At 36.1% G+C, this 22,351-nt stretch overlaps 4 protein-coding genes across 5 annotated transcripts; 1 reads left to right on the top strand and 3 right to left on the bottom strand.

Moving 5' to 3' along the window:
* Nucleotides 1–791: 791 nt before the first annotated feature.
* LOC123868572 (rutC family protein HP_0944-like) lies at nucleotides 792–5,432 on the bottom strand. Its single transcript, XM_045911134.1, has 3 exons — nucleotides 5,113–5,432; nucleotides 4,162–4,388; nucleotides 792–953 (listed from the first exon to the last, which is right to left on the bottom strand). The coding sequence occupies exons 1-3, from the start codon at nucleotides 5,256–5,258 to the stop codon at nucleotides 811–813; spliced, it is 516 nt and encodes a 171-aa protein (XP_045767090.1). The 5' UTR covers nucleotides 5,259–5,432; the 3' UTR covers nucleotides 792–810.
* A 2,691-nt stretch (nucleotides 5,433–8,123) lies between these two features.
* LOC123868388 (E3 ubiquitin-protein ligase RNF146) lies at nucleotides 8,124–15,567 on the bottom strand. 2 transcript variants are annotated; one of them, XM_045910890.1, is made up of 7 exons: nucleotides 15,350–15,567; nucleotides 14,735–14,820; nucleotides 13,891–14,044; nucleotides 13,029–13,220; nucleotides 12,553–12,769; nucleotides 9,906–10,023; nucleotides 8,124–9,053 (listed from the first exon to the last, which is right to left on the bottom strand). In XM_045910890.1, exons 1-6 carry the CDS (start codon nucleotides 15,366–15,368, stop codon nucleotides 9,945–9,947), a joined length of 747 nt encoding a protein of 248 aa, XP_045766846.1. In that variant the 5' UTR covers nucleotides 15,369–15,567; the 3' UTR covers nucleotides 8,124–9,053; nucleotides 9,906–9,944. The 2 variants fall into 2 exon arrangements, with proteins under 2 accessions (XP_045766846.1, XP_045766844.1); XM_045910888.1 differs by lacking the exon at nucleotides 8,124–9,053 and having other exon boundaries at nucleotides 9,862–10,023; nucleotides 15,350–15,566.
* Nucleotides 15,568–18,615: 3,048 nt separating this feature from the next.
* LOC123868389 (eukaryotic translation initiation factor 5B-like) lies at nucleotides 18,616–20,350 on the bottom strand. The gene is made up of 4 exons (XM_045910891.1): nucleotides 20,072–20,350; nucleotides 19,405–19,644; nucleotides 18,974–19,138; nucleotides 18,616–18,888 (listed from the first exon to the last, which is right to left on the bottom strand). The coding sequence occupies exons 1-4, from the start codon at nucleotides 20,186–20,188 to the stop codon at nucleotides 18,751–18,753; spliced, it is 660 nt and encodes a 219-aa protein (XP_045766847.1). The 5' UTR covers nucleotides 20,189–20,350; the 3' UTR covers nucleotides 18,616–18,750.
* A 1,203-nt stretch (nucleotides 20,351–21,553) lies between these two features.
* LOC123868390 (gamma-aminobutyric acid receptor-associated protein) lies at nucleotides 21,554–22,351 on the top strand. Its single transcript, XM_045910892.1, has one exon. It carries the CDS (start codon nucleotides 21,706–21,708, stop codon nucleotides 22,057–22,059), a length of 354 nt encoding a protein of 117 aa, XP_045766848.1. The 5' UTR covers nucleotides 21,554–21,705; the 3' UTR covers nucleotides 22,060–22,351.

The raw sequence follows: 22,351 nt of genomic DNA, 5'->3' as shown, positions 1-22,351 counted from the left end.
AAAAATCTAAATCCACGCGGACGAAGTCGCGGGCATCAGCTAGTTACAAAATAAAACACTCCATTTTAATTAATACTGTTTCAATCTCAATTAATAAAACCACTCTAAGTCCTAAACTATTAACTCCACGTTACAATTTTTTTTGGTGAAAAATAAGTACATGTAAGCTTTAATTCACGGTAAAAAAAAAATATTTTTATTCTGGCCAAGTTACTCAAATATCGATTTGAAATGTTCACTTCCGGTTTACTATACGTTAAAAAATTTAAATTTAGAATTCGATAAAAAAAATAAAAATTTCAACTTTTTAACTATAATAAACAATGCTTTTTACTTTTTTTTACAAATGAATTGTCACAAATAATAAGCATCCAAAAATAACGGACTTCATTCTTAGTAAATTTTTAAAAGCTCATAACTCAGCAATAAAGCATCATACGAAAAAAACATTGTGTGTATATATCCACGTCTACTAGAAGTATAACTGACCAGAGTATAAACAAAATCCACGACCTCACTTTTTTTTGGCTGTCCGCTTGACGTGAAATGCCCCCTAATATGTTTGATTTCGGCTTTAGTTAAAATTTAATTAAAGAAATTAAAAGAAATTAGTTCCTAGGTACCTCAATTTCCAGTGCGATTCAATGCGGGAATAAACGAGGAAGATTATGTACTTACCTATGCATTGTAATATTGTAACACATTCATAATTATTTATCTATGGAATGCGACAGCAAATTGCGCCCGGGCGAAGCCGAGGCGGATCAACTAGTGTAGAAGTAAAACTAAAATAAGATTTTAATTAGTTTATTAAATACGAGCACAAGGGCATGGTCCCGCTTCTGTGACGACGAGGTCTCCGCTCAAAGCGATGGCTTCGATCTCGACCGCGGCGCCCAGGGGCAACTTGCCCACCTGGTAAGTAGCTCGAGCCGGACAGTCTTTAGGAAAATCTGAAACAGCGCCATTTGCATAGTATAAAACTTGCTGAGAAATACCACCCGCTGATAAAAGTAGACCTTGCATGCCAGCGTGTGTTTTACATAAGTAATTTAATTGAAAGTGAAGAAAATATGCACAGAAATATTTTCATAGGAAAATGTGACATAGAACATTATTTATAGGCTGCGAAGTTTATAAGAATTAGGAATGCAACGTAGAGTTTCCATGAAACTGTATACGAGCACTTCGTTGTCTGTCTGTCTGTCTGTCGTGTCGGTCTAGACCAGTCAAGGGAATCAAAACCTATAAGGTAGGTATTTCCGGGCAGGTACTTAGTACCTAATAGTAAAGGGAAAAATCCCAAAACCGTTGTTTTTGGTGCTCTACATTTTTGAACACGTACCTAAGCTAAGATATATGTAACAGTTTCGAAATATAAAAACCAATTTTGATACCAGGCCATATATTCCAGTCATTTCGTCCGAAAAAAAGGCAAATAAAAGAAAATGAATTTGCGCTTCTAATTTTTTAATATGTTGTAGGGGATACCTAGAAAAGCTTAACTTGAGATTGTCGACCAAGCTTTCCTAGGAGCTTTCGCCGCCATCTTGGAAAACGCTTAAAATTTGTTTTTCGGCAATAACTCGGCTATCCGATGAGATTCGAAAATTTTTGTCAGACACTTTTTGTAGCTTTCTTTGTGCTCTACAATAACGCTTGAATCATTTTTAGCGTATCATACATCGTTATCGAGATATCGATCGATAAAGTCAAAAATTTAGGACACAATTTTTGTTTTTTCCTTTTTTTTTCTTTGGGTCTTAATAAATATGAAAAATTGTAAAATTCAAACTTGTAGAGCATATTCAGACCTACAATTTCCTTCTTGGATTTTTTTATGTTGGACAAAAATTACGATCTCCAGCGCGCCGCAAAGTCGGTGAATCCACGCTCAGCGTCGAGTGCGCTCAAGTTAGTATGTCGTATCGTGTTGAGTTTTTGCTGTGCGTAGTGTAAATCGAGGGTTCCGATATTCTGGGCAAAAATTTCGATATCTAGTTGGCTGTAAACTCGTTATAACGGAGTGCCCGCATAGAGCGTCCGTTGGAGTTGGAGGAGTCAGGTATAAAGGGACCCTTTTGTTAGGGTCTACGTGTTGAAACGTGTTCTTCTTTTCGTAGCATCTCGGTTAGTTGCCTCGAGCCTTTCGAAGTGAGCACACGTGTTTCAACAATTTTGTGACCATGGGAGACTGTTTTATTTGTAAAAAAGCGTTAATCGACGACATTTATGTTGCTAAAAAAAGAGCTGTTCGAACTCTCGTGACGGTGAGTGAGAAAAGAGGACATGTGGACCATCAACGCATGCTAGAAAGTGTCGAATCTGTGAGTGTGCATAGGGCGTGTTACAAGAATTATGCGAACGAAAGACTCGCGTCGTTTGTCGCTCGTCGAACAAAATCAGTCTCGGAAGAACAGGAACCTGAACCTGAACCGGAACCCGAACATCAACAGCAGCTCGAAGACCGTTTCGATTTTAAAAATAAATGTTTGTTTTGTGGAGTACCGTTTTCCGATCAAACAAAAACACCAATGCATCGACGACACGCAATTCGAACGGTTCGAGAAAAGTCTATGAAAGATAACGTCCTAAAATATCTGCTCGGACGTAACGATGAATTTGCCGCTTCTATCGTCAAGCGTGTCTGCTCGGTACCTGATCTCATCGCCGTAGAAGCTCGCTACCATCGCGAATGCATGCATCGTGTGTACAACCCGCTACCTGAGGAGGGTGCGAAAAGAGGACGACCGACAGGTAACAAAGTCGACGAGGCAATGGAGGGGATTTACTCATTTCTAAAAGAAAATTCCGACGAATGCCAGTTTTCGATGACTGAATTAATGAGTCACGTAAATGGAAATTTTGTTCCGCACATAAAAACGGTTAAAGCACATTTAGAAGCGAAATATGGCGAGGACATTCTAATTATCGAGAAACAAAAGCGAAATTGTGTCGTTTGTTTCCGAAACACCGGATTTAAAATTCCAACGTTTCAACAGACACAACAACTCGAAGAGTTTACGGAGGACGAAGATCTTCAGCCTGGACCATCCAAGCGAAAAAAGACTTGAAAAAAGTCCATCGTTCGTGTCTCGAGTGCAGAAAAAAATATTTTTCTTTCCGTTAATTTTGTTTTGTTTATTTTGTATTGTAAAAAAATAATATTTTTTAATTTGTAATATTCCTTAATTTGTTGCTCTATGTACTTATTTTTTATCCCATCAATTTCCTGAACAATTTCCCATTCGATTCGACATCCAGACACAACCGAGCGAGCAGCTCGCTCGACGCTGAGTATGGATTCACCGACTTTGCGGCGCGCTGGAGATCGTAATTTTTGTCCAACATAAAAAAATCCAAGAAGGAAATTGTAGGTCTGAATATGCTCTACAAGTTTAAATTCCACAATTTTTCATATTTATTAAGACCCAAAGAAAAAAAAAAGCAAAAAACAAAAATTGTGTCCTAAATTTTTGACTTTATCGATCGATATCTCGATAACGATGCATGAAACGCTATGATTCAGGCGTTATTGTAGAGCACAAAGAAAGCTACAAAAAGTGTCCTACAAAAATTTTCGAAATCTCATCGGATAGCCGAGTTATTGCCGAGAAACAAATTTTACCCCTTTTTTCAACATGGCGGCGAAAGCTCCTAGGAAAGCTTGGTCGACAATCTCAAGTTAGCGCAAATTCATTTTCTTTTTTGAATGTACGTAATGACTGGACTAATAGAATATAACTGTTTAGATTGACTAAAAATGCCTACCTGCTAACTGAAGGAACAGGATTTTTTTTTTCTGCAAATCAAGTAAATATCAATAATTTTAAACTAACTACCTATTTTTACATTCAAAAGTTTTCGCGCCACGTCTATATTAGTACGCGACAGGTCGAGATGGCAATCGGGATGGGAAGCCCCACACAGCCCACGCGCTAATCCAGTGCAGGATAGCGCGGGTGTGCGGGCCGCGGGGCGTCCCCCGATACCCCTCATACCCCGATCGCCATCTCGGCCTGTTGCGACTTACTTACACCCTCACCATTTTCCAAACTTGTTTTATTTTGAAAACTAATTTTCCGCTATCACAAATTGGAACAGGCGTACAGGCCTACAGGCGTTGGAGTAGGCGAGATAAGGGTAGGTAGGTATACTTACACTGCGCATAAACTTGGTTAACGACTTGGAAATCGTCCATACTGTCGAGCAGGATAGTCGTTTTCACAACAGCCTCGAGAGAAGAACCACCTGCTACCAACACTTGCTTTAGGTTGTCCAACGCTTGCCGAGTTTGCGCTTCAGCGCCACCACACACTAACTGGGCTTGAGGGTCCAAACCTATCACCCCCGATACATACAGCGTGTTGTTTGCTAGAATTGCTTGGCTGTGGACAATCATTTAACAGGGCTCTCTCCGTCACTCGTTTCATACAATCGTAGTTCCAATTTCATTTGAATATTAAGCAACCAAAGTCCATAAATTTTGCAGACATATTCTAGAAACTAATATCTGTGTCTATGGTGTTTTAGATTTTTCTAAAAATATGTAGTTTTAAAATTACAGAGGCTCAAAGATTTGTATGAAAAATTTTAAGACCGCGTAACTTTGAAACCGAATATTTTAACAGAAATCTGGAAAACCACAGACATAGATATTAGTTTCTAGAATATGTCTGCAAAATTTCATGGACTTTGGTTGCTTAGTATTCAAATGAAATTGGAACTACGATTGTATGAAACGAGTAACGGAGAGAGCCTTCTTAAATCTTTTGAGAAGTAAATCGATAAAAGAAAACCGGTCAAGTGTGAATCGGACTTGCTCACGGAGGGTTCCCTACGATCTATTGTACAATACATATACCTAACACTATGACGTATTTTTTAATGTTTATATGTTTTTAATAATTAGCATGCCGGCCATTTGAAATTTTAATTATATATTGTTGTTAAAGCGGCAATACACACTATAAATATCAACTCTACCTACCGATTCCGGTTCATGAATTACAGCGCGCTGACAAACAGACGGACGGACGGACGGTCAGCGGCGGCAGCAGGCTTAGTAATAGGGTCCCGTTGACACCACCCTCAAAAGTAGAAAAATCAAACCTGTAAGGTCCAACGGGCTTGTAAATGTACGGTGAGGTAACAATAGTCTTCGTGACTCTGTTCTGGGACTCTGTGTTTGTTTTAGACATGTCGATTGCTTCAGACAAGACTTTAGTTTGCGCGTTCACAGCCGGTACTGAACTCATTGCGTAGGTATTTCGTAATCGTGGGGTTAAAAGATCACAGTTTATATTTATGTATCTTCAACCAACTGATAATAAGTAATTAGGTAGGTGTTTGTCCTCTGATATTTAAAGTGCACTTTTTATATACTTATTTTATTAAAATAATAAGTAAGTTTGATATTTTGAGATCCCATTCGCCATTTTAGCTCAGTGTCATGTCAAAATTACGAAGATTATAAAACACCATCGATGTAAAACACAGTTCACGGTTGAGGCGTCGAAGTCACTGGTAGGCGTCAAATAGTGGTGGTGGTTTTATGTATAATAGTTTTTGATTTATCGTGCAAAATGTCGGAAAAATTATCCGAGTACAGAACCCTCGGTGTGCGAGTCTGACTCGCACTTGGCCGGTTTTTTTTGTAATGTAACCACAAATTAACGGTTCCGGTTTTTTCCTTTACTTGTGCTATAGGCCCTACCTACCTGCCTTTGATGATTCTAGGTCAACTGAAAGTACACTATAGGTTTTCTTGACAGATGGACAACAAAGTGATCCTTTAAGGGTTCCGTTTTTCCTTTTGAGGTACAGAACCTTAAAAAATTTAAATCAAATCTCATTTGTGATCTTGCAGAATGGATGTTTAAATACTCCTTGCAGTTGTAGATTCAATAACAATACTTAATTAATATAAGTAAGCACAGTGCATTCCATTTCAGACATCTATCCTACTAAAGGAAATATCTTGTTCATGAAACACCCATATGTCCAGGATTATTCATAAATACTTGAGCTTGTGGCGAGTGATACACAAGATTCAAGTCAAGAACTTAATAGCCCATTAGGGTTAGGAGTTAGTTTAGCATTGGTTTTAACTCAAAAATCAAAATAATATAACACAATATCTAAACAAGAACTACTGTTCAAGTAAAACACAGTTAGGTACTTTATAATTATTTATTGACTATTACTAATAGCTAAATTAAGACTTAAATTTAGATCTGTACTTGGTACACTACTATTTGTTTGTATTACCATGGTCTTACTTTACTTTGACTGGCATGAGTTAATGTCCAAGTGTTGTGTGGTTTAGGTTTCTTAGCCATTTGTTTATGTCGAGGGTGCTCAGGACAAATTACATACAGCCGCTCTTGTCTACTCACGAAGTAGCAGGATTTGCAACGCCTTTTCACTCGTCCTTTTACTTTAAATCCAGCAATGGAATTTAAAATTGGTACACAAGCAGGCAACAGATTATTTTTTGTTCCATTTTGTAACATGCTAAAATTAGAAGTTACTAAATTAAAACTTTTAGGGATATGTGTCCCGAGGAAGGTCCTGGTTGCCGAAATAATTCTCTGCATAGTCTGAAACGAAACCGTATATATAATAGGCAAACAATTAATTGTTCATTTGGGAAATATAAGAATAGAATAACAATATTTATTTACCTGTGCTGTGGAACAAATTACGAGATTAAATACGACAACTAATTTAGTCGAAACCTTTACTATGCGGTACAATATAATTATTGTTATTTTACTACATAATAACTAATAATATTAAAAACCAAAAATACTCGACTAAAATAAGAAAATAACCTTAAACACAAATTAGAACATAGAATGTATATTGGTCTGTGATAGAATGTATGTAAAGAGTAGGTACCTATATAACCACTACGTTTTTATGGCTATTAATTTTATGGCTCTGAATTCCAGCTTTTTGAGCATTAACGGAACGACCCTTATCTACAGGCCAAAGAGTATGTAATCACTACTTTTTTAGACATGGAGCTTCCATAAAAAAAAAAGAAAATTATGAAAATGTAAGATATGGACTGCATGCTTCAATACCAACATTATAACACTCACGCTGACAGCAAGACAGTACTGCCAACATAATCAAACAAGCAGCTTGCATTTTAAAATATTATAGGTCCATGAGCAGCTTGCCTAAGATACTTCCGAACTTTCTTTCTTTGAAATTGAGTAGGAATAGCGCGTTTCATCGTATTTTCAACAAACAAAATCTGCGTCTTTTCATGCCAATATGGTGCCAATGACCACCCAACAGACAGGGGAGCCAACCTAACGCCATAGGTACTATTCGATGAAACGCACTATAAGTAGGTAAAAGAACAGAAACACAGAAAATTGTTTTTTATTTTTATCTAGCTGATGCCCGTAGCTTCGCTCGCGTGGATTTAGGTTTTTAAAAATCCCATGGGAACTTTTGATTTCCCAGGATAAAAGTAGCCTATCCGTAATAGTCCGTCCCTAGGATGCAATTCCGTCACCAGGATTTAGGAATGCAATTCCTTACAGCATCATAGTTGAGGAGTTGGGTCCACGATGTCAACGACAAAGTGTTTACTTGGTATGGTATATATTATGTTCCTTCAATATCAATTTATAACTGACAGTTTCCAAATCCCATCAGCTTTATTGGCCAAGTCCCCTGCAGAATCAGAATTGAGGAGTTGGAATCCAAATTTTTTATGGAACAATGTCGCAGTTTCTTTATCGATTAAACAAAAATACCAAATCGGTTTAGAAATTTCAGAGATATGAGTGTACATACCCGTAGTTAGGTAGAAAAACACAACTCCTTCATTTGAAAGTTGGTTAAAAAGTAGCCTATGTTACTCCCTGGCCAATCCTCTACTTGTCTGTGAAAATCCCGTCAAAATCGGTTCAACCGTTCCGAAGATTAGCCCGTTCAAACAGACAGACAGACAAAAATTTTAAAAACGTGTGATTCGGTTATGGTATCGTTCAAATAACCATATGAGCTTAATATGAGGTAGTTATTTCGAAATTACAGACAGACACTCCAATTTTATTTATTAGTCGTATAGGTAGTATAGATATAGATTAAAAACAAAATAAAATTCTAGCTTTTAATAAAACCATTTAATTTTATAACAACGTTTTTTAACATGCATTGTGACTACACTCACTTCTCAATTTTGTATATCTAATACATGTAAATATTAGTAAAATGTCTATATGTACATTCCTATCGTGCATAGGGTTCTACAAGGCTTATAATATTAATAAATAATAATTATCATTGTACATGCATATAAATTAATAGTTGAATTAATTGACCATGCATAATAATTTATTATTTTAACAATTAATGTGTGTAATCTTTAGAAGCGGTTGAAATAAATTGTATGAATAAACTCATGTGGGTTTTTTTTTTAAGTGAGTCCGCGAAGGTTTTTTCATCATAATCTTGTACATCTCAGCATAATAAGAAGCTTCGTTTAAAATAGCTATTGTGCGTGCAAAACAAATAGTCCAATCTGAACACAAGGCGAATGACTGCTAATGTATCAAAAATTCTTATGTGTATTTAATTCTTAGTCTATGTCCTGCGCAAACCACTATGTTACAACTTTAGATTGGACTATTTTCTTTGCGATCGCTGTAGGTACTTGGTACCACCTCGATGAAAGATGGCGCCTCAAGATAGCTGATCTGTTTGGCGGCCATTTTGGGTGAAATGACGTTTGAAATTTGAACGTCACTTCCGCCCGAAAAACGATCTGAGTTAATTTCATACAAAAAAACAATCTCTCAAATCGCGTCTAGAATTTTACTTTAAAAATAAATACTAACCTACATTATATTGATTTTGAACTCTAATGCGAATTTAACTCAATCACATGTGCCAACGACTTTACAACTTTGCAAACTCGGGCAACATGGAATATAGAGGATGCCGCCTGACAATATTGTCGCTCCGGCGCAGCGGCGTCCCTCCTTAGTCCTTACCAACTACCACTTTTATAAGTTACGCCGATGTACCTACACAGAAATGTTATTATTGAATGGCGAAGAAATCATATTTTTTAATGTTATTGAAAATCTCAGCCAATCACAATGGATTAAGAGCCAAACGTGTGCCAGACCTTCGTTAAGTATTTTATAAAAGCTGTTAGTTTCTCTGCATACTGTCCTCAACACAGGGAGGAACGATCAGCGACTATGAAGTTTGGATCATGGTGGCTTTGAGAGAAAACAGATAATAAATGTGTAAAAAATCTTTTTTTATATTTCTATAATTCGTGATTTCTAATACTATTACCTAAGCATATAAAAAAAATTGACTTTGTACTTTGATTTTACACCTTTATTACCTGTTATCTCCCAAAGCCACCATGATCCAACCAAACTTCATAGTCGCTCGATCGTGGATCGTTCCTCCATGTATTGGGGCCTAAACGCAGATAAACTTCCAGTTTTTTTTATAAAATAACGAAGTCTCTCTATTTATAGCTCGCTCGCGTCTGGCCGTTATTGACTGTTTCCTTCGCACCATGTTTTGTACGCGCGAATTATGAATTAGATAGCACGAGTCTATTGTTCTTGTGTTTACAATCTTAACGTCAAGCAATACGGTCTGTATTTCAGTGGTGTACGGTGGTGTTCGGCTTTAATCGGCGCGGCGTTAGTTTGGGCTTTTCTGCACAAATGAATTTTGTCGAAGCGACTTATAAAAGTGATAGTACTGTACCAGTCACCCGAGGCTATGTCACCGAGTCGTTGCATGACGTTGACCTTTCATACCTACCTATTTTTTTACTCGTTTTACGGCTTTACGGCTTCCACTATAATCTTCTGTGTTAAAATAAATCTAATGGAAAATTAGGTACCTACTCATGCTATGCAGGCTAAGCTAGTATTGTACAAAAGTTGTCATATGTTCTCTGCATTATCTTGTAAGACAATTTCCTCATCTCTTCTTGATTGCTCTTCTCTTTGTATTGCAATATTGCTGGAATCAAGAATCATATTATGTATCTATACTTATAATAAAACTTAAACTGTAACTGAACGATATCTGTACATATAAATTAATTTTTGAAAATTTTAATCGGTGGAAAGCATCTTCAAGATAAAAGCATCCCATCTTAGGCCACATCATCAATTTCCATCTGGTGATTAATAAATATATCTCTTTAGGTAAAATATAACAAGTAACTTTAGGAATCCCAAAATTCAATAATAGTCTTTTGGTATTATGGCAAGCTATACAAAAATTGCACAATGTTGTCTTCCAATTTAAAACAAAATAATTTTCTACATTGCGGTAAAAATAACTCTTAAGTAAATGCAGTGATTAATGAAATATAAAATGGCTCAAAAATGATCTAAAATAGCGCAGGGCGACTGAACAGTATTCACCTCTTCACTATCAACGCTCTACAATGAAATCAGGTGATATAACTTATGAATTAGTACTATCTTCTAGTACTAATTCATAAGTTTAATATTGTTAAAAAGTGCACTAGAAAACGTGAACAAGAAATCAATCATTCGCGCGCATTTATTATTATAAATAAATAATTTTGTATAATATTATGGACTTCAATTAATCATTTTTATTTATAAGGCGCGAAAGTAGCGAAAGCGTAACGGGTATAATATCTAGCGCCATACCAACTTGAACTAAGGAAAAAATGAGTCATGACTGCACACTAGAGGTGTAAAAGTAACGAAAACGAGCGTACCCGTATGCATTCGTTACTATAACAATTAGTACTCGTTACTCGTTACTTTTGATACCACGTAAGATGAACGAATCGAGTCGTATTGCGTACGACAGTATGATGTCGCGGCGTCCGCGTCGCAACATTCGTAATTTGTAGAAAACATACCTAAGTCTACATTACATACAAAGCTGCGTAAGGTGCATTTTCTCACTTTTCCGTATTTTGAACCAGACGTGTTTAAGTTATTCTCAATTTAGTTTGATTTAATAAGTGTAGAACTACAAGTGAACTGTTGACGGAATCTACTAAAATATTAAAAAAAATTACCTTGAGCTTGAGCTTATGTTAAATATAATAAATACAATTAGAGTGTCTGTCTACAATTTCGAAATAACTGTCTCATTATTAAGCTCATACTTATGGTTATTTGAACGATACCATAACAGAATCGTACGTTTTTAAAATTTTAACAATAAACTAAACAAACATCGGTTTTTGTAACGTACGTTTTTAAATTCACCGAATGAGCGCGCCTGCGCGTAAAACATACGGTTAGCAAACATTTCAATACACGTATCTACGGTACTTGCGTGAACCGAAACAGTGTAGGAACGGCCATACGACGAAAAGTGCGAGTAACGAGATGCATTTGTGAGTAACGTTTCGGTACTCGGTACTAGATGGCGCACCCGTTACTCAGTAACGAATACATACGGTTCGCTACAGCTCTACTGCACACACACACACACACGCTTGCGCCACGTCACCCCTTCTCGAATCCCGAGACGAGAGCGTTATATTTTTACATTGGAGCCTAAAGAAGCCTAACACAGCCAATCCTGTGAACCTATTGATTGCTATTACAATACACTTATTCATGAAAGAAATCTCCCAGGAATAAAACATTTCAAGGCTCTAGTCTAGTCAAATGCTTCACTAAGAAGGCTGCCTGAAAAACTTGTGTTCTAGTGCGGCCATTAATGGGACACTGCGGATTAAACATACGTCTTGGTAAACCTCAAGCTCCAAAACAGGCCCTGCCGAGGTTGCGCAAGTTCACTAATGATTGACAAAAAACGTATAGCAACTGATTATTTCAAAAACGTTTCAAAAACTAATCAGATCACAAACCGACCGTACCATCATATAAAAAACTAGCTGATGCCCGCAGCTTCGCCCGCGTGGATTGGTCAGATCCCCTGCAGCATCAGAATTGAGGAGTTGGAATCCCAAATTTTTTATGAAACAATGTCCCAAAGTTCCTCTATCGATTAAAAAAGAAATGACGCAAATCGGATCAGAAATCTCGGAGATTTCGGTGTACATAGGTAGAAAAACACAATTCCCTTTTTGAAAGTTGGTTAAAAAAGTAGCCTATGTTACTCCCTGGTCAATCCTTTACTTGTCTGTGAAAATCCCGTCAAAATCGGTTCAGCCGTTCCGAAGATTAGCCTTTTCAAACAGACAGACAGACAGACAGACAAAAATTTTAAAAACGTGTGATTCCGTTATGGTATCGTTCAAATAACCCTATGAGCTTAGTATGAGGTAGTTATTTGGAAATTACAGACAGACACTCCAATTTTATTTATTAGTATAGATAACTGTTTTTAATTTTCATGGCAGCTATTTTGAATTATTTTTTTTGTTTTTATAGCGGCAACAAAAATACTATGATAATTTCACGAGATACAGCTCGCTGACAGATAGACGGCCAGTGAAGGCTTAGTAATAGGGGTCCCGTGGGCACCCTTCAGGCAAGGACTCCTAAAAAGATGCCCATAAACAAGCTTAAATAAAACAGTGAGTACCTCAGTCTATCTGCAAGATCATCAATTGTGTGGACGGCTTGAGAGGCTGTGGTACTGGTGGGTGGTACATCCTCGCTGCTGCTACTGACGCTTACGTTTGCTACTAATATTACATCATTTCCACGCTCTGCATTTTCAATGTTGTTAGTATCGACATCAGTTGTACTTTCTAAATCCTCTGTTTGTCTTGTATCTATTATTTTAATTCCTGCTATACCTGTCAAATGAACATTCAATTTAAACCGTGCATGATTACGCAGTTTAAGTAATCCATGCATAGCCTTCTTTGTAGACTAATATTTATTTATTTTAAATTATGAGTAAACTACTAAAACGATTTTAAAACATCATACACACTTCATACAAACGTATTACCCCGATTATTCTGTTATATGTTGTTCTAGATCTAAGACAATTTCAATGTAGCAATAAATTGTAAGTACTTAGATGAAAGAAGCTAGTATAGATATATTTACCTTTGGATGGTAAGGTGGGTAAGTCTCGTTTTATTCGACGACGTTTCGTGGGATCGCTGCGACGGAATTGAACCTTGTTTTCAAAATCCACACAGTACAATGTGCCTGCCAGTAGAAGTAAACACTCTGTTTCATTGGAGTTGTAAGCAGATTCAATATCAATGTTACTTCGCTCATCATATTTCCACCAACCTGACAAAAGTAGATATCTGCTTAGATGTTGCTAGATGCTGCTTTAACATATAGTTATAATAAGTGTATAATTAGTTTCTTAAACTTTTGATAAAATTACTATTTTACCAAAAATACAAAATACAAATACATAAAAATCTGTTTTGGAACATACAGGTAAAGCCTTTCAAATGATAACCCACTGAAATTGACATCAATTGTATATTATTCTAATAACTTTGAAAGTTGAAAATACTAATTATTTGTTCATGACCACATTTTAATTATTTTGTGATGTAACCACAAATTCACGGTTTTTCGATTTTCCCCCTTACATGTGCAATAAGGCCTACCTACCTGCCAAACATGATTTAAGGTCAATGGGAAGTGCTCTATAGGTTTCTTGACAGACACAACAGACAGACAGACAACGAAGTGATCCTATAAAGGATCCTTTTTTCCTTTCAATATGAACCCTAATAAAGAATTATGCATATGACTACTATTGCTCTTTCTAACTTAGCATAAAGCTTGTGTTAGAGGAGGTATGCCAATATTGCAATGAGTAGTGTTTGAACTTTGAACCTTCATCAACCTTTTAGATTTCAATCCTTTTGTTGACTGTTGAGCTTGCGACTTCAAGCTTAAGGTTAACTTCTGCTTTAAAAGGGCTAATTGTTCTGGTTCATACCATTTCGTCCTTCATAATACCAGTGATATTTTTCATTTTCTGTTTCTAAAGTTTCCTCTGTATTAAAGTTATCTAACAGAACTGGATGATCAAAGTAGTCTGCTGGTATTTGTGTGCGGCATATAGCACACTTCTTGCTAAGTATTGCAATACCCTGCAAATAAATAAAATTAATAGCATTAAACATGAGTTACATACTAGACCTTATACATTAGGTATTGAAAGTGTCTACATCTATAAGGGAAAGTCTAGTGTCTATGACTTAAAATAATAATAATTAATTAAACCATCATCATCATGATCAACCCATTGCCAGCCACTATTAGGTCTTCTCTCAGAATTAGAAGAGTTGACGCCATAGTCTGACACTCTGGTCAAGTGCTGTTTGCAGACTTAACATACCTTTGAGAATTTTATGGACAACTCTCAGGCATGCAGGTTTCCTCAATTAAATAACATTTAATGGAACTAATAGTTTAAAGTAAATCTAATGTTATATTTTGATCTCTTTTACCCCAGTAAAATTTATAGTACATCAACATGAGATGAACCTCTATAGTGATATTATTGACATATAGACGAAAAACAAGTACCTACAGCACTACTTTATTGAATGACAAAAAGTCTAATGAATGTATAATTTATTGAATAATAAAAACTAGTATAGCTCCTCTGGCATTAAACATTACCCATAGTTGAAGACAGGTTGAGATGAAAATCGGGGTATGAGGTGGGAGGACGCCCCAAGTTTAGCACGGTGACTGTGCGGGTCCCCACCCAGGTTGCCATCTCAACCTGTCGCCCACTATAATCATATGAGGCACAAGATTTCAAATGATCTTACCTTCACACAAAGGAAACAAAAGACATGGCCGCATGGTAACTGTGCAGGGTGGTGATATTTTTGTAAACAAATTGCACAGTCTTGTTCTGAAAATGTAATTACAATTTATAGCAGTAAAATATTACTTTACAAACAATCTAACTTACTGATAAAGATACAACTACTAGTAACTAAGAATAAAATACAGCTTGATAGTGCTACAAAGTAGAAATAGCAAATGTTCCAAGAGCAGGGGCATTAAAGTCCTATGAATCAGATACATTGTTTATCAGACATAGTCAATTTTTTGTGTAGTAGTATTAGACCAAAACAACAACTTCCGATTAACGTCATGCATTGCCAGACACCAAGTTTCGTGGCAAGTGGCAACCTCCTGCCAGACATCCTTAAACTTTAATAAATTTTTAAACTTTATCTGCTAAAACCATGATGATCCAAACTCCATCGTCGCTGTTCGTTCCTCCTTGTATTGGGGGCAATGCACAGAGAAACTTTCAGCTTTTATAAAATAACGAAGGTCTGGGCCTCACAAGCCCTGTGGTTATACCTACTGAATTTTCTGTCTTACTTTTTATTTTTAATGTAGGTATGTAATATGTATTTAAATTGTATTACCTTGTTCGTCTCTCTCCATGCCTTGAAATATTTTTTAATATAGGTACTATAGGTAATGTTTATTCAAGATTTTCAGCTTGTTCTTTTTGGAAAATGGTTATCACAACTTGGAACTTGATAAAACACCACATACAACAGCTATTATGAGTACATAATATTAAATAATTTTTTATATATCACAAAACATCTTTAAATACTCACCATAGAGTAGGATTATATTTAGAGCTGTAGCAAACCGTATGTGTTCGTTACTGAGTAATCTAGTACCGAGTAACAAAACGTTACTCACAAATGCATCTCGTTACTTGCATTTTGCATCGTATGGCCGTTCCTATACCGTTTCGGTTCACGCAAGTACCGTAGATGCGTGCATTGAAATGTTTGTTGATCGTATGTTTTACGCGCAGGCGCGCTCTCTCGGTGAATTTAAAACGTACGTTATAAAGACCGATGTTTGTTTAGTTTATTGTTAAAATTTTAAAATCGAGTGATTCTGATAAGGTATCGTTCAAATAATCATATGAGCTTAATATGAGGTAGTTATTTCGAAATTACAGAAAGACACTCCAATTTTATTTATTAGTATAGATATTTAACATAAGCTCAAGCTCAAGGTAATTTTTTAAAATATTTTAGTAGATTCCGTCAACAGTTCACTTGTAGTTCTACACTTATTAAATCAAACTAAATTGAGAATAACTTAGACACATGTCTGATTCAAAATACGGAAAAGTGAGAAATTGCACATTACGCAGCTTTGTATGTAATGTAGACCTAAGTATACTTTCTACAAATTACGAATGTTGCGATGCGGACGCCGCGACATCATACTGTCGTACGCAATACGACTCGATTCGTTCATCTTACGTGGTATCAAAAGTAACGAGTAACGATACGATAGTAACGAATCCTAATTGTTATAGTAACGAATGCATACGGGTACGCTCGTTTTCGTTACTTTTACACCTCTAATTATATTACTCTCAAATAGGAGTGTAACTTCAGAACAGTACAACAATCAGAACAACAATCAGCACAACAGTTCAGAACAGTAACAATTATTTTTTAGTACTTAATTGTTATGTTGGGATGTCTGCTATTCAGAAATTGTATAAAAGGTTGGAAATATGCGCTACTTTTTTTTTATTAATTAAAAAAACCCAATTCTTATTTTTTCTGAAAAAGTCAAAAACGGGCTATTTTCGCCGATAGGTATTATGGAGTTTTTGATAGCATTTGACCTCCCCTAAAACCTTATAATGAATCTAGGTCGACTTACCTAGTAACACTGTACATGTGCCTATGTCTATATCCTTGTATAATCTAGTTCCGTGGAACTTAATTTTTTTTTGCAGTGTTACACTATATTTTTTCAAACGATTTTTTTTTTGAGTATTAGTACATGTCAAGTACTATAACATTTTTTTTTTCAGTGATTGTACCTGAGAAGGAACACTGAAATAATAATAATTAAATTTTTATTTATTAAAAAAAAAAATGTTTGTAACCATTCCAAAAATCTGAAAAAAATATAAAATATGCTCTTAAAGGTCACCTACAATCTCGCGTTGGTTTCACGTTTGTATCTTTAAAACTTTCCGAGATATGACACTTTGAACGATAGTCGTACTCACGCACATTTTTTTTAATATCTCAGGGAAAAAGCGGAGTAGGGAGGCGAAACTTGTATAAATCGTATTCGTACATCAAGGCGATATTGATACATAAGTTTCGAAATAGGTTGTCATTTGGGGGCCGATTCGCTATGCTTATCCGGCTAGACCCTTTAATTAATTTTCGCGCTCTCGCACGCCTAGCGCGCTATTAGTGCCCTCTAGTGCACACGCGTAACTTGGAAAAATAAATCTGGAGTCGCACATCCTCTAGTAATAATATAGTAAATCTATGCTCTCAACTCTGCTACTCTGCTCTTGGTCGTGGTCTCTTTTCTTTGATCTTTCACAGATACAGCCAGACAAAGACATGACAAAGATCTTTTGAAATGGCACATGGCACTTGAATGACATTGACGGGGGAGCGTAGGTAGTTGTTATACAAAAGCTGCCAGCAAGAAAAATCTTCTGAAGTTTTAGGGAATATGTTGAAATTTGAGTACGTTTTTTTTTTTTTATTGAAAATATTACAATAAAACTTAAAGCTAGCCTTATCTAATTACTATACAAATACGTACGTTTTATCTAATTTTAACAGAGAAGTTAGGAAAGCCATGCGTTTCCACATCGCAAAAGTATCACAAAAACCATAAATAGGCCATGGACTTGCAATCTCTCATGTTTACCTATAAAAATAGCTATAAGGTGCAGAAACATTTATGCTGTATTTTTTAGTAGGATACATGCAGGATATAATATTATGTATAATTGTGGTGTATTTGGAAAGGCTTGAATATTAAAAAAAAGGTGGATTTCAGATTCATTACTTAACAACACCACGTGACACAACAATGGCTTCTTTTGGCCACGCGCCAAAAGATCCTTGTGTTGCACTGTAACCATGGAGATTGGAGTCCATGAACCAATGATTACTACTATCTCTATGATGGAGTCTCTTTTCTCTTTGACGGTTGACCACCGAATGCTTGGATGAATACTATCTCTATGACCGAAAGAGTCTCAATCCCGTTTCGAAGTCAAATTAGAGCGAGAGGTAGGAATTCGGACCACAAAGTGGTGGCGAAGTATGGTGGTATTTGTTTTCATTTCACTATTTGATTTTTGAGATAGACCTTGGGAGTTGGGACAAAACAAGAAATCTAAAAACAGCCTGTAACCACCCAAATCCCAAAATTACATACTAAAAAAATTGTTTTTTTGCCCTTTAAAAAGTTCTTTTCAACAACATTCCACAACCATGATATTTTAATGGTCGGCTTATGGCCTTAGTTCCATTTTCAGCCTGTATTCTTGGCATCATTCCACACAGTCATGATTTGTATAATAATAATTTGATAAGGCTAGCTTTAAGTTTTATTGTAATATATTTTCAATAAAAAAAAAATATGTTTAATAATTCAGAAGCTATACCTGCAAACTCATCCAGACTTCGCTTCACTCAGTCAATTTTATAGATAAGTTGTATAATATAAGCTATAATTGTCACTATAATCCAGGACCAACTTAAAGATAATATTGTGGCTACCAAAACTAAACTTTGACACTATACTCCAGGTTCCAACTCCTCAACCCCATGCTGCAAGAGTGTAAGCAGCACATTTATATGGAACACTACAATAAAACAACATTAAGTTACTTTATTGAACATTTAATCCCCATTTTTATAAAATGAATACAAAGTAAACTGGAATGAAGTGCCAAAACAAGATTTTATTTTCATACATTTGTTAGACTTATCTAATTGAATTAAGTAAAAAAATTCACAATTCACTTGTCCCGTACTTTAATCAGATCGTCAAGATCTAATGCTACACATATTTCCTTAGAGTCTGTACGAGGATTTCTGTCCAATATTTCTGTAATGGGGTAGTAATTGTCACGGTTGTCAACATTCCATCCTGAATACTGAAAATCAATAAACATTATTTAGAAAGTGTTATTAAAACAAAACAACAATTAACAAAAACATATTGTAGTTTCAAACACTCACCACACATGTGCATTTGTGTAGAATTTTTCCATTTGATTCCATCGGTATGAATTTCTGTAATAAAGCTTTTCCATCTATTTTCCACAAGTTCAGTTCATCCAACTTGGAAATCACAGAGTCTCCATCCCATTTCACATCGGACTTCAACAGAACAAAGTTCCCCGACTAGAAAATAGTTTTTAAAATTAGTCAAAAGAGTTTGAGACATAGATTTTATTGGTTTGGATCACCTATGTATCTATGTGTTAATATGTACTGCTTTGAAGTTATTTGATGAACCATTTATTTTCATTATCATTAGTTCAACAACAATTTATTTTATCCTATTGTACAAGAATCTATTTTACTTTACTTTAACCCAAAACAATGTACCAGACAGACATGTTTCACATTAAATATAGCTTAAGTGTGGATTTTAATTAAAATCTTACATGAAAATGCTTTGGTATATCCTTTGACTGACTGGAGTCCGACTTGTTGCCATCAGAGCCATTCTTCTCTTCATCAGAACCTTCTTCCTCGTCCAGTTCCCCCTCCTCATCCTCTCCTTCTTCATCCTCTTCAGCTTCTTCTTCACTTTCCTCACTTGTCGAGTTTTTACGTTTCTTTTTAGAGTTGTTCAGGGGTGCTTTTGATGCACGTTTTCTACCCCCACGAGCAGGTTGTTCCACCTATAAGGAGACAAACCACAAGCATTAATCACCACAATAGCTCAATATCTAATGGGGTGCACTGAAATCTACGTATAGTACGGCTTATACTATAGTATATATTGCTCCGAACCACTCAATCCGCAAACATGAAAGAAATACCAAAATAGTGCACTTGTCAATGATTATATTGTAAGTACTCGTAAATCATTGGAATCAAACAAATAAGACACGTAATAGTTTTTTGACCAAGCATTTAACTAAAGAGTTTTCAAGCATTTCAGACGTACCGCACAACAGCTAACCTAAACTGCCGTCCTTACATACAACAATCTAGGAACAAACCACGCGCCATTTCTATTTAGCACACAAACACACCAGACTAAGTTTCAAGCATTCTGTTGTATTGAAGACTTTATTAAAATTGATTATAAAATCTTAAACATACCGGATCGGCATCCGGCGTCCAATCCTCTCCTGAATCTTGAAATTCTTCCGGTTCAGCCCCAGGCTCGGAGGCATCGGATTCATCGTCTGCTTTCTTGAGTGACTTTCTTTTACGCATATTGTGTTAATAAATTGCAATTAAATTACAGACAACAGCAATTCAGCGTATAACAACGCCACAACGTAAAACTTTAGTAAAAATAAACTAAAAGGAACGCTTCTACTTGTTTCCGAGAAAAAGCAGCGCACCACCGCTAGAAGCCTCAATGTTGCCAACTTAATGTACCTCCGACCATAGACATTTTAATTATCTATCATATCTATGCCTCCGGCGATAATTTTATGGTGATTAAATCATGGACGTACTAGGTGATATACACAAGTCGATGTGTTTGTTATACACGATGCAAGTACAGTTCGTGCGATTTATACGGTTGAAACGGGTAACATTAGCACAACAATGAAGGTTAAGAATGCCTTTTCAAGTTTTGCGGAAATATTTTGAGAAATATGAAACCTCGATGGGAGGGTCATATGTGCGCCTTTTGGCTTTGGCGTAGAGACCTTGGGGCCGTAGGGCCCGGGGGCTTGAGCTCTTTTTAGGAAATTTCGAAAAGGGTTATCGAGTTAACCAGGAACCTGAGAGCTGGCAGCAACCTTAGGCAAAGAATTAGTTTGGCCATTCAAAGGAGTAATGCTGCGAGCAAGGAACATGGAACATACTACTCATTCACGTGACGTCTTAACATTTGACGTAATTTGTGAATTTGACGTACTTTTTTGTTGTATGTCTGTCTGTCTGTCCGTCCGTCCGTCCTTCCATCCGTCCGTCCGTCCTAACCATTGAACTAGTGGGAATAAAAATTCCCACTAGTTTAAATGATTGAACAAATCAGAGAACGCAATGTTTATTTACACTCTTTGCAAATCAGTTGAACTAGTGGGAATGAACGAGATTTTCGCTTACGGGATAAAAGTGTAATTTTTTTTATCACAAAAAAGCCAAGTAAAATAATAAAGTTTTTAACTAGTTAGTTTCTAAACATTCTGCATGCACCGTGTAGCACACGTGTTACTAACTCGCCGAGTTCAGACTTTCTGATTCGCGAGTCAGAAGGTCATCTTGAAGTAGACGAACCGTGTGGACGAACCATTGGATATAAGTTCGCTTCCAATACTTACTTGAAGCAAATACCTACTTATCGCTATCCCCCTTTATCTGACTAATTAGAGCGAGAGATTGGACCACGGTAATATGCAATCTCTCGCTCTCGCTCGCCAGTCGAAGTGAGATAGCGATAAATAACTTTTACTTCTATTAGGTTTACTAGTAGGTAAATCCAGGTTTAAATTATAGATTCATGGCATTCATGGCATTCATGGTCAGAATCACAATGCACTGAGTACTTTTTACATACGGGAATTATAGCTAAGGTCAGAATCGTGTGCCTTTTTTGCACTTTTCCATAGGTTTAGTAGAATTCTCTCCTCTATAATCTGTGTCCTCTTGTCATATCAGCTGATTGCGTCATTGCATTTTAAAACAATAAACGCAAAACAAAAAACAAGTCGTAATAGTCAATTTGGAGCTCGACTACGTCGTTTTGCAAATTACTGTGCATAAATTGAGCAATAATGAAATTCCAATATAAAGAAGAACACTCTTTTGAAAGAAGAAAGACCGAGGGAGAAAAAATACGCAGGAAATATCCTGACCGTGTTCCAGTGATTGTGGAGAAAGCGCCCAAAGCTAGACTCGGAGACCTCGATAAAAAGAAGTATTTGGTGCCATCAGATTTAACTGTGGGGCAGTTCTATTTCTTGATCCGAAAGCGAATTCATCTACGCCCGGAAGACGCACTGTTCTTCTTTGTGAACAACGTAATACCTCCTACATCTGCTACGATGGGATCGCTTTACCAGGAACATCACGATGAAGACTTTTTCCTATATATTGCATTTTCTGACGAAAATGTTTATGGATATTAATATTTGTAATTAAAATTCACTACCTATATTACTATCAACCATATGTCAAATTTTCTCTCCATATGGTTTATTTAGTTGTTAAGGCTTAGCAATATTGATGTATTATGTTTTTGAAGGTGATAATTGATTTTTATTTGCGGTTTCATCTCACTACTTTGTAAATGCAATTTTACTATAGTTTTGGAAAAATATCACTACATATTAAATGGGTAAAAGGATTTCATTTTTCAATTTCTTTGTTTGGTTAAGTGTGTAACAATTTCTGCATTGAACAATAAATATATTTAAAATA

This window comes from Maniola jurtina, chromosome 9, assembly GCF_905333055.1.
Source record: "Maniola jurtina chromosome 9, ilManJurt1.1, whole genome shotgun sequence".
Classification (NCBI taxonomy): domain Eukaryota; kingdom Metazoa; phylum Arthropoda; class Insecta; order Lepidoptera; family Nymphalidae; genus Maniola; species Maniola jurtina.
The sequence above is the reverse complement of the archived record's forward strand: the minus strand, read 5'-3'. Positions and strand labels throughout refer to the sequence as shown.